At 49.6% G+C, this 11,806-nt stretch overlaps 2 protein-coding genes across 2 annotated transcripts in view; one reads left to right on the forward strand and one right to left on the reverse strand.

Moving 5' to 3' along the window:
* The window catches only part of ABCB8 (ATP binding cassette subfamily B member 8), a 23,497-nt gene extending 18,147 nt beyond the window's left edge, over nt 1-5,350 (reverse strand). The window contains exon 1 of the mRNA XM_004702476.2: nt 5,186-5,350. Within this exon, the coding sequence (XP_004702533.1) occupies nt 5,186-5,277 (92 nt within the window). The 5' untranslated portion in view covers nt 5,278-5,350. The remainder of the gene's footprint in view (nt 1-5,185) is intronic.
* Nucleotides 5,351-7,667: 2,317 nt separating this feature from the next.
* Nucleotides 7,668-11,806, forward strand: part of ATG9B (autophagy related 9B) — a 7,890-nt gene continuing 3,751 nt past the window's right edge. Inside the window, exons 1-6 of the mRNA XM_045290150.1 lie at nt 7,668-8,208; nt 8,352-8,395; nt 8,539-8,603; nt 8,824-8,985; nt 9,735-9,876; nt 11,479-11,802. Of these exons, the coding sequence (XP_045146085.1) occupies nt 7,668-8,208; nt 8,352-8,395; nt 8,539-8,603; nt 8,824-8,985; nt 9,735-9,876; nt 11,479-11,802 (1,278 nt within the window). The remainder of the gene's footprint in view (nt 8,209-8,351; nt 8,396-8,538; nt 8,604-8,823; nt 8,986-9,734; nt 9,877-11,478; nt 11,803-11,806) is intronic.

Below are 11,806 nucleotides of genomic sequence, written 5' to 3' on the forward strand. Positions count from 1 at the left end.
AGTTCCTATCTGTACCTGTGTACATCCTCTGGTCTAGCCAGACTTGCAATGTAGAATTCAGATCATGATAGTAGGGGTGGGGAGGAAGCATTTAGGAACTAGAGGAAAGTTATATTTTTCATCGTTGCTACATCGCCCTGACTGGCTCATCTCCCGAGACCCCTCTGCAAGGGGATCTCCAATGTTGGCCCCTTCTTCTTAATGCCTTCCCTACCCAGGTCCCTCTGCCTGGTGTGGACATTTTGTTTGTCTCTGTGTTCTTGATGGCTTGCCTAAGTTTTCAGATAGAGGAATTTACTCTCCTTCTGCCCTGTGCAATTTGTCCAATTTCCCTCATTACACTTCAGGCTCCTTAAGGGCAGGGAAACCACACCAAATTCACTGCCATCAAGTTAATTCCGACTCAGAGTGACCTTTTAGGAAAAGGGTGGAACTGCCCCTGTGGGTTTCCCAGACTGTCACTCTTTACAGGAGTAGAAAGTCTCGTCGTGATTTCAAACTGGTAGCCTTGTGGTAAGTAGGCTAATGTGTAGGTGCCCGCCATGCCACTGGGGGCTCCATCCAGGTGGAGGAGGTATCCGATGTGCTCGACCCTCAGCACTGTGGTAGTAGTGCTCTACTGCGTAATCCATGTTCAGTAAATGTTTGCATGAAGGCATGCTTCAGTAGGGATGCAGAATAATTGGACTGATCTACCACTTCAGCGTCTCACAAACTTTCAGACATACTGTGGTTCACAATATGTGGACCTGGTGGCACTGTCAGGAAAGCGTCGGGCTAACTGACTAACTGCAAGGTCAGTGGTTCAAGAAAGATGAGGCTCTCTGCTCCTTTACGGCCTCAGAAACCCTTTGTAAGGTCACTAGGAGTTGAAGTCGACCCAATGGCAGTGGGTTTATGTTTATGTGTGTGTGTACCTGTGGTCCACAGTCATACACATATTTTATATCGCAACTCTATAGAGCCCTGCCAGCACAATGGCTAAAGGTTCAGCTGTTAACAGCAAGGTAGGGGGTTTGAACCCACCAGTAGGTCTCGGAGAAAGGCTCTGGTGATCTGTTCTTTTTTTGTTTTTTTGTTTGTTTGTTTGTTTTTGTGATCTGTTCTTATAAAGATTCCAGGCTGAGCGTTTTGTTTGGTGGCACTGAGTTGACTGTAACGGTGATAGAACAATTCGGAGAGGGATATCAATAATGGTTGTACAGCAGTAAGAGTGAGTACAATCAATGGCACTGAATTATACATGTAGAAGTTGTTGAATCAGAGGATGCTTGCTGTGTATATTTTTGCCAAAATTGAAAAAACAGAATAAAACAAAAACCAATTACATAAATAACAATGGGTACGAGGAAGAAGAAAATGTTCTAAAAATTGTTTGTGGTAAAGATTGTACAACTCTTCTTGATATGACTGAACCACTGAATTGTATGATATGTGGATGAAGTGCTAATAAAACTGTTAAAAAAAAAAGATTACAGCCTGGAGAACTCTTTTGGGACAGTTCTACTGTGATCGATGAGGTTTATGAGTCAAAATCAACTCGACAGCACATAACAAGAACACATCGCAACCTGGTACATATGAATATACATACCGTACGTATATACCCGAGTATAAGCCAACCCGAATATCAGTCGAGGTACCTAATTTTACCACAAAAATGGCGTAAGAAATGTGCTGAAAAACCCGGCTTATACACAAGTATAATACATTGAATGAAATGGAAATGCTCCACAAACAATACTAGTTTTTAACATGTACTCTATTATTTCCTATTACATTTATATTGTACAGTGAACCCTCGCCACTTCGCGCTTCGACTTCCGCGGCTTCACTCTATCGCGGTTTTTGCGTAACAGCACCCACTGCCTACACCCGCTCCTTCAGAGGAAAAAGACGGCGACCCACCTGTAGAGTACATCCCTTAAGTCATTTCATAGGCTATTGATTACAGTATTTGTAAGAACTATGTATAATAATACTATTTGTGAAATATGTAATACTGTAAACTAGATGCCATAAATAATATAATAAATAATAAATGATAATTGTAATGTCCAAAATGTTTTGCTGTATTTTCCCTTTTTCGTTTAATAAATTGGGTAATACGAGTGTAATGGTGACTAAAGGGTGTTTTTTCATGTCCTCTATGCTCTAACGACGAAAATATTTGATTTACAAATAAGGAATCCTACTTTGCGGAATTTCATTTATCACGGTAGGGCCTAGAACCGATTAACCGTGATAAACGAGGGTTCACTGTACTAATGAACACAAAGGAGTCCTGGTGGGGTAGTGGTTATGCATTGGGCTGCGATCCATGAGGTCAGCAGTTTGAAACCACCAGGACTTCCTTCCACAGGAGGAAGATGGGGCTTTCTACTCCCATAGAGTCAGTCTCAGGAACCCACAGGGCAGTTCCAGCCTGTCCTGTCGTGGCTGCTTTGAGTTGACATGGACTTGATGGCAGTGAGTTAATGAACACACACACGAGGGATCTTAGAAAAGCAGACGACAAATGAAACAGGATGATAATGGAATTTTCCCACAAACTTTTTCACCCCTCTCATACTGAAGTAAAAAAAATTGCTGCTAAGACTCATGTGTGCATGGGTTTAATTCAAGCAAAACATGTTTAAACATGCCTCTGCGACCAGCGGATGGCTACAGACAAGTTCTCTCAGTCATACACATGTCTCATTAGGGTGCTTTCAATCAAAAGGGCCAATCAAAACAGTGAGTTCCCAGGGAGTCTGCTGAACCAGTTAAACTCAGCACAGCAGTCAGCTCAGAAGAGTATGGCAACTGATTTGGGGGATTCTGAAAGGGTAACTTTGATAGATTCTCTGGAAGGGCACTGGATGATCACAGATCACAGGGGCTTTCTGAGAGAGATGTTCTAAGAAAACTGAAAAAACTGCACCAGCGAGTAAAAGGCCAGGAAAAGCTGCACTGAGGAATTTTCCTTCTACTATGATAATGCATTCGCTTATTCTTTGAGGGTAATAAAGGCTGTCTGTCCTAAGAGAACTTCTTTGGGGAACCTACCCCGCCCACCCTATAGCACTGATCTGGCCCCTTCAGACTTTTTCTGGTTGTTTTTCCCAAATTCAAAGAATATTTACAATTAACACAGTTTGAGGCCCTTGAAGATGCCAAAACTGTTGTTCTGATGGGGTATAAATCAAAGAGTACAGAATTCTTCAGGGAAGGATTGGACAGACAAAAAGCACTGCCTTAATACACTGAGGTAGGGCATGGACTTTGGAACTCTGCTCATACCCTCCCTCAATACGAGAACAATTTGTTCTAACCAATTGGCAGTCTGAGATGTTCACCTTCCCGACCCAATCTCTGAAGACAAAACAGGTGCATAAGCAAATCTGGTGAAGGCAGATGGTGCCTGGCTATTAAAAGATATAGTGTGTGGGGGTCTTAAAAGCTTGAAGTTACACACTGCCACCATTCAGCAGTGAAGCAACAAATCCACATTGAAGAAGCATACCGCTGGTGTGATCATGAGGAGTCATAGGGACCAGGTAATAGGCATCAGCAGACACATAACAAAAACATATTGTTGAGAACGAGGGGGGCTGGAGCAGAGATCCATCTGTAGACAGTGGAACAATCTCACCACAGAGGGGCCACAGGAAGGGATGAGTCACCATGGTGCAGTAAAGCACCGATGAAACACACTATATTCCTCTGGTTCCTTGAGGCTTCCTCACCCCCCACTACCATGACCCCAGTGCTGCTTCTCAATTGAGACTAGACGGGGACATGTACACAGGTATAGAAAGGAATGGGCGCTCACGACCCACAGAATCCAGGAACAGGAGTGGGAATAGTGATTCCAGAAGGGTAGGGGGGAGTGGGGGAGAGGAAGGGAGAAAGGGGAAACCAACTGCAATGATTGATGCATAACCATACACCCCTCTACAGGGGGAAGAACAACAGAAAACATGGGAGAAGGGAGACAGCAGCCGGTGTGAGAGATGAAAATAACGTACAATCTATCAGGGGATTATGGGGGGGCCAAAATTTTAAAAAGAGTTGATACCAAGGGCTCAATAAAAAGTAAATGTCTAGAAAAGAACGAGGGCAACATATGTACAAACATGCCTGATTCAACTGATGTATGGATTGTGATGAGTTGTACGAGCCCCCAATAAAATGATTTTTAAAAAAAAGGAAAAACACTGCCTTCCGAAGGACATAGACCTAAATGGTAGGTATACGGAGAAACAATAGCTTATTTTAGTATTTTTAATAAAGGTTTCTATGACTTTGTAGCAATCTAATTTTTTATTTATCCTGTCCTTCAATATTATTTGATGGCTTTTCATGGGTTTCTGTCTGGTTTAGAGACTATCAACAACCTTATTATTTGCCAAATTCAGTTTCAATCCTTTTCAGAATTTATCGTGGCTACTTGGCAGCTTCTTTCATGTCCTCTAAAGACTGAGGAAGGTTTGTTTAGTCAGTGCCAAGGACTGATGGATGGCTTCCCAGCACCAGTACTTTAGTTTGCTCCAGCTTGGCTTTCCAAAAGATACGACTACTCCACATGCACCTGTCCCTGGGAATTTTCTGCCTGCTCGGCGCTCAGAAAACCAGCCTCTTCCGATGAAGCTTTACACTTATTGTTGCCTATCCATCCCCCTCTCCCTCTCGCCTCAACTCCCAACCAATGTATGTAAAGCGCCGTACTATGATTAACACGCCTGGGTGATTAAGTTCACTTTTTACCCCTGCGGAAAGTATCTAGATCTAGGATCCATCTTTGTTCGGCTCATTGTGAATCTTGGGAACACCATCTGTGTTGGATGTCCCTCGACACTAATCAACAACGTCCAAGCCTCCGAACCAAGTCCAAGGAGGAGGACTGGTGCTGAATGAATGCGGTGCAGCACGGTGTGCCCCCTGGTGGAAAGGGACTGAGCGCTCACACTGACCCCGAGAGTCCTCTCCGGCCTTCTGTCCGACTCTTCTACAAATGCGCAGGGCCTCCGGCTGGCCATAGCTTTCAATAATTGAGGCCGAGTCCCCGGGGAGTGACATTCCACCCGCCAGAGTCGGCCGGAAGCTCGCGGCTGGCTTTGCGCAGTCGGGACTCCATCTCCCAGAGGGCCCCACCTCCCTCGGCCACCACGGCCTGCGCTTGGGAAGGCTGGCCCCCGATTACCTGACGGCCGCGGACGTGTGGATCCGGAGCAGGAGCGGCCTGCCTAGCACAGGGCTGCACCGAGTCCCGACCCGAAATAAGTGCGCCAACATGACTGGGCGGCAGCGTAGGAGCACGCGACCACGACCGTTTCACCCTCGACCCACCGAGGGCTCCATGTTGGCTCCTCCGCCTTCCCGACATGCTCCTCCACCTTCCCGACATGCTCCCGGCGCCTTAGCTCTGATTGGAGGAAAGACGTGTCATTCTCAGTTCAAGGTGTGATTGGACAAACGCGCTGGGGCCGACTCCGCCCAGAACTGTAACCAGAAAGGAACGCCTACTTAGCTGCGCCCGCCTCTGGGCGGGGCCTGCTGGGCAGGGCGGAGCCGGGCTGCCGCCGCCCCGCGACGCTACCGGAGTGCCCAAGCGCTCTGAGGGTGTCCACAGTAACTGCCCGTCGCCCGGTCGTTTACCTAAGGTTTCAGGGTGAATTCTAGGTGACTTGAGTCACAGGGAGTGTAGGTCGCCGGTGCTGCAAGAAACAAAATAAACAAAAATGGACCAGAAAGTGTTTTTTTTTTCCTCTTTTTCAAAATACGTACGTGCCTCACCACTTTCCCAGTTCTCCTAAATTTGTCACAACTCTCGAGTTGACAACCCGGAGCCTCTTTGGGGGAAAAAAAGGTGCATTTTAGTGGTTCCGATCCTGTAAATGATGGAGGGCTATGGGTATGGAAATCCTGTAGCCTGCCAAAGTGCGACCTCACACCTGTCTCTGCACAGATGGCTCCCTCAAGTCCAAACTGACATGTCCAAGTGTTTGCATATCTGCCATCCCCACTGGCCTGACTTTTTTTTTGAGTAGTTGCTCTGTGTTATCATCAAATGCTCCCTCTGCCCTCAACCCCAATACCTGCCAAGGAAAAGTATCCTTTATAATAAATTTGCCTTGAATTGGGTGGAGGTGGAGGTAGGTGGTGAGGGGTGAAGGGGCTATTATTCTGTGACTCTGGTTCAACTGGGAAGAGAAATGTGCCAGGATTAGTTTGGGAAACGAATGTATAGGAAAGGGCCTTCATGTGAGTATAGGGCATATCAAGGTGAGCTAGGTAGGGGAGGGCAGACAAAAACCCCACAGGACCCGTCTAGATATGACTCCAGAAGATCATAGGAGTGGCCCAGCCCCTCAGCAATGGGTGATGCCATTTGGGAGACAAAGATACCTACTGTAGACGGGGTAGGTCTCTTTTCAGCGCTTCTTCAGCCTCAGTGCTAAAGCTATACAGATTTTGAGATGCAATTCCCACAGGAAGGAGGCTCCGAAAGAGAACAGAAGGTAGAGGTGGTCTTAAGTTTTTGAGGGTACAGCTCCATTTTCTCCATGGTCATCCAGTGGTCAATGGGAGGGAGTTCTGCCTCCCTTTCTCTATTTGATTGATTTTTTTTTTCTTTTTTATTGATTGATTTTTTTTAAGTCAGCCCCTGAGCTTAAGTTCTGGAGGCCCTGACACCTGGGTGACTGAATCAGCACCCGAGGAATGCACTTCATTAGGAAGCCTGGTGATTCAGGGCCTCAAGAATGGCGTTGGGCAAGCCACCAGACCAGCTGCCTGAGCTGCGTTCTCCTTGCTGGCAGCCACAAGGAACTCAACTCAGCTCACCCTGGGGCATCCAAGTTACCCTTCCAAAGCCTGGCTTCCCAGGAGACCTCCCCAGCCCTGCTGCTGCTGCATTCTGAAAAACCGCTGACATCTAGTGGATTGCTCCTTCTTAGACCCCTCTACAAACTGGTCAGGGTGGGAGTGTCAGGGTCTAAAAAGGTTTCAAAAAATACAAAGGGGAAGAAAAAAAAGGAAAAACCTCAACAACAATGGAATCTCCAAAGGACAGTACTTTTCTACCTGATCCTCCTAAAAACACTTCTTTCCAATAAAATAAAATAAAATAAAAACCCTTCTCAAATCTCAAACAGTTTCTTTTCCTTTCTTCAAGTCATTTCTCTCAGTTTTCCATAACATGGCTGCAGATCCCTGTAATCATGGAGGAGAGAGAAGAATTCTAAAAAGCAAAGGTTTAACATCTGTTATTTATTTACTTATTATTTGAGGGTTAACATCGTGGCTCTGTAGTTCTATAATCTTTTAGTAGGATTTAACTCTTCTTCCTTGTTATTCTCTCTATACTCGCTTTCCCCTTATAAATCCATTCTAGGTCTGCAGGTTGAGAATGTGCCCTTGCCCTTCAAAAGATGCCACACCCAGCCACGCTCTAGAGAGCCAAGCCCACCTATCTTGGGAGGTTCCTGGGCCCTGAGGCTTGGCACCAGGTAGCCCTGGAAGGGGTGTGAGAGGAAGGCCTTGGGCCTGCCCCCTTGAGTCACCTAGTGTTGTTGCTGTCATTATCTCTGTTGTTGTCTGAAGTCTCTGCTCAGCTCCCAGAGTGCAGTGGAAACAGGAACAACACTTATCTTCTTGACCTTTCCAGAGAATCCACTGGCCTGATGGTGAGCCGAAGGGGTTGGGGGGGGAACAGAGGGCGGCGGGGGCGGTGGGGAGACCTGGGGCTAGGATCAGTGCCCCTCCTTCCCATGCCACCACCTCTTCCTCCTCCACCTCCACGTTGGGGGTCTGGGGGTGGGAGGATCTCTGTCTTCCCTCTGTCCCCAGCCCCTCACACAAGAAGCTCCCCCTCCTCACTTCTTGCACCGGCCTTGGGCTCCTCTGGCCCAGTGACCCAGGTGCCAGAGGTTTCTCAGCCTTGCCACAGTGCTCTTTCCACCCCCACACGGGCGGTGCAAGCTGCTATGACACCTACCTCTGCTTCCCCGTCCTGGGGATCCCACTCCACCCCGCCCCTGGCCTCGGTGATGCCCCCTCCCTCCCGCCGATGCTCTCAGGATCCTCCTGGGCTTCGGATAGGCCCTCTGGTCCCAGAGCAGGACTATGAGAGGCTGGAGGACTGTGACCCTGAAGGGTCCCAAGATTCACCCCTCCATGGAGAGGAACAGCAGCCGTTGCTTCATGTGCCCGAAGGGCTCCGGGGTAAGTGCGGGTATGAGTTGGGGTGTGGAGCTCACTGGCTGACTAGAGCCAAGCTGGTCCTCTGGCAACTGGCAGAGGGGGAGTGGAAAATGCTTGCTCCAGCGGCAGTGCCACATTCCAGCACTCTCCCCTTCTGTGCCCAGGCTCCTGGCATCACATCCAGAACCTGGACAGCTTCTTTACCAAGATATCCTTTGGGCCTAGGACGGGAAGAAAGCCTCTCATGAATCAGCAGCCTTCTCAGCAGGGAGCTGGGGATTTGCTGGGGGTGGGTGGTGGTGGTGGTGGTGGTCAACTTGCCTCCGGCTTATTCCTTGATGAACCTGACACATCTACAACTATCATCAGAGGAATGGCTTTGCCTGTATCCTGCTGGAGGATGTCTTCCAACTGGGGTGAGTGCTTATCCTGGGCCCCAAATCTGGTCCTCTGGGCTCTAGGGCCCTCCTGGTATTTTACTTCTGTAACCGTACCTGGTACTAAATGATTCCCATCATTTTCTGAGCAGCCCAGAGGCTAGCAGGGTTGGGGAGGAACCCCAGCTTGTCAAGGCTGGGGGCAACAGCTTGCCTGGCCCTCAAACCTCATACTGCCTCCTCCCTATACACCCTCTAGACAATTCATTTTCATCGTCACCTTCACGACCTTCCTCCTGCGCTGTGTGGATTACAACGTCCTCTTTGCCAACCAACCGAACAACCACACTAGATCTGGGCTGCTCCACAGCAAAGTGACCTTGTCTGATGCCATCCTGTCCTCGGCCCAGTGTGTCCAGCAGTGAGTGACCGCTTGGGGAGGCTGGGGTGGGGGCGGGCAGATAGGATGGGGGAGAGGAAAAAAACCCCCAAGATGCCCCTCTCTCTTTGTCCTACAGTTTAAATCGTGGTTTTTGATGAGTGGTTCTCAAACTTTTTCATCCTAGTGAGGTGTTACTTATGAGGGTAATAGCTGGTTATCTGTACCCCGTGCTTGTTGTTGTGGGTGGCCAGTTGACTCGGAGACTATAGGACAGAGCAGAACTGTCACTCAGGCCTTCCCAGGCGGGACTCTTTGGTGGCAGCAAGTTCCAGGGCTTGTTCTCCCCTGGAACCACTCTGGGTCTGAGCTGCTGATCTTTCAGTGGGCAGCCTGGCACTTGCCAGCATGCCGCCACGGTTCCTTCTTGTTACCCTACTGAATGGCTCAACTGAGAACCCTTTTACCATGGAAGACTGCACAAGCACACGCTCCATTATTGGCTGTCCGTGTGCCGATTTCTTGATGGTTATGAAGCTTCTGGAAAATGCCATGGAACGCTCGTGCCAGAATGAACAATGCATAGAACACAGTTGTAGTGTTATTGAGAGAGAGTTTTGACTTTTTAGACCCCGGTGAGGGTCCCAGATGTCCCTGGACCCACCTTTGAGAACCCCTGGTCTAGGGGCAGCCCCTCTCTCCCTTACAGTTCTCCATGACTCTCTAAGCCTGGCCTCCTCTCTATTGGGCTCCCACCTCTCTGCGCCCCTTATCTGTCTAACCCCATACAGGATCCGATCCAGCCCCATGCTGGTCTTCCTATTGACCCTGGCTGCAGGCTTCTGGCTGTTCCAGCTGCTTCGCTCAGTCTGCAACCTTTTCAGCTACTGGGACATCCAGGTGTTTTACAGGGAGGCCCTGCACATTGCCCCGGTGAGCTGGGTGGTCAGAGGCTAGGGGAAGGAGTGGAGGATGTACCGATGGAGGGGCCTATCGGAAAGAGGACAGAAACGACAGAAACGGGTGGGGCTTTATTGACATTTGCCCTGGGCCCAGACTAATGCTAGGAGGTGAGGTACTGTCACTTATCATGCGTGGTTCTGAGTGTATTTAGATGCATCATAGAAGATGATTTATAGTGATACAAACAAAAGGTATGTAATGGAAAGGGGATGGGCTTGATAGGATATGGGGAGAGGGGAGAGCATTCCAAGCCCTGGTGCCGGAAGGTAGGGAAAAGCATCGAGTCTCTGGACAGTGGGGAGGAAACCCATGTCAGGGAGCATTCTTTCTGGAAATACTCCTGACACAGAACATTCCCCCCAGCTCTCTCAGTCTTTCTAATACAGTTCTGACCCAGGGTTCCCTGCCATCCACATGGATGTTCAGTAGCTCCCAGAGACCCCAGAATCAAGTTCAAACCCTGAGTCTGGCATCCAAGGCCTTTTATCATGTGACGCCATCCTCCCCCCCCTCCCAACCTCATCACCATGAGGTTGGCCTCTTCACTGTAACCCTGGTCACGCTTTGCCTTGTCTTTCTTTCCCACCTTGATGACATCCTTCTCTGCTTTGTCTCTCAAGTTCTTTTTTTCATTTTACGGAGTAACTCAAAGGCTGCCTTCTGCAGCAGGCTTTCCTCTGAACCTCCCATACAGTGATTTTGGGTCGAAAGGACAAGAGGTTCTTAGAAGGCCCTCATGAGTCAGGGAGCACCAGTACTGAGGAGAGGTGGGGAAGCGTCATGGGGAGCCCTGTTCCTCTAAGAGGCTGTGACCCTTCTATTTACCTTTCTCCCTTCTTTTCCTTCCTGCCTTGTTCCTTTCAGAGGAAGGGGGGCACACACCGGGATGAACTGGAGAGGTCGACTTGGAGGCACTTGGCTAACCCGGGCTGGGGAAACTGGGTGAAATAGGGCTGATGTGAGGTTGGCAGCCTTCCAAATGTGCTCTAAGAGCAGGAGGCACAGGTTTATCTGGTGATGGATGACGCAGGACAAGAGGCTCGGAAGGAGGACAGGGTTGGGGTCTCAGAGTTGGCCCAAGGCAACACGTGGGTAGGATTCTGAACAGAAGCTGGCAGATCATGAGAAACAGAGAGGCGATGCCCCTAGTCTGCTCGCCATTCTCTGCCTTCTGTGGGTTGACTGACGGCTCGAACACTGGAGTTGAGAAATCAGGCCACACACCTGGGGGGTTCACTGGAGAGGTGTCACTGGGAAGCACGTGACTGACGGACTGTGCTTGGCAGGAAGTCAGAGCACATGACTAATGGACATGAATGACAGCAAGTAGGAGGCACAGAGCAATCCAGAAGAGGAAGTAGTTAGCAGACTGGGTCAACAGGCAAGAAAGGTTACAGGTTTCACACCTAGCTTCCTCACTCTGGAAGGTGGGAGTTGGTGGTGGGGGGCATAAGGAGTATACTTTGGGTCCTACTGAGTCTGTGGCATTTTTTAGTGGCCCTTTTGGGCGTGTTGGCACCAATGGGGAGAGTGCTGAGGGCCGCTGGCGCCCCTCATTCCCCCCTTTCATAGGAGGAACTCAGTTCCCTGCCCTGGGCAGAGGTGCAGTCTCGCCTTCTAGCGCTGCAGGGGAGCGGGGGGCTGTGCGTGCAGCCGCGGCCCCTGACGGAGCTGGACGTCCACCACCGTATCCTGCGCTACATCAACTACCAGGTGGCCCTGGCCAACAAGGGCCTGCTGCCCGTCCGCAGCCCGCTGCCCGGCGGAGGGAGTGTGGCCTTCCTGAGCCGAGGCCTGGCGCTCAACGTCGACCTTCTTCTCTTCCGCGGCCCCTTCTCGCTCTTTCGCGGCGGCTGGGAGCTGCCCGACGCCTACAAGCGCAGCGAGCAGCGGGGCGCCC

The sequence above is a fragment of the Echinops telfairi genome, unplaced genomic scaffold (genome assembly GCF_000313985.2).
Source record: "Echinops telfairi isolate 266 unplaced genomic scaffold, ASM31398v2 ScPeMD7_31;HRSCAF=116, whole genome shotgun sequence".
In the NCBI taxonomy this organism is placed as follows: domain Eukaryota; kingdom Metazoa; phylum Chordata; class Mammalia; order Afrosoricida; family Tenrecidae; genus Echinops; species Echinops telfairi.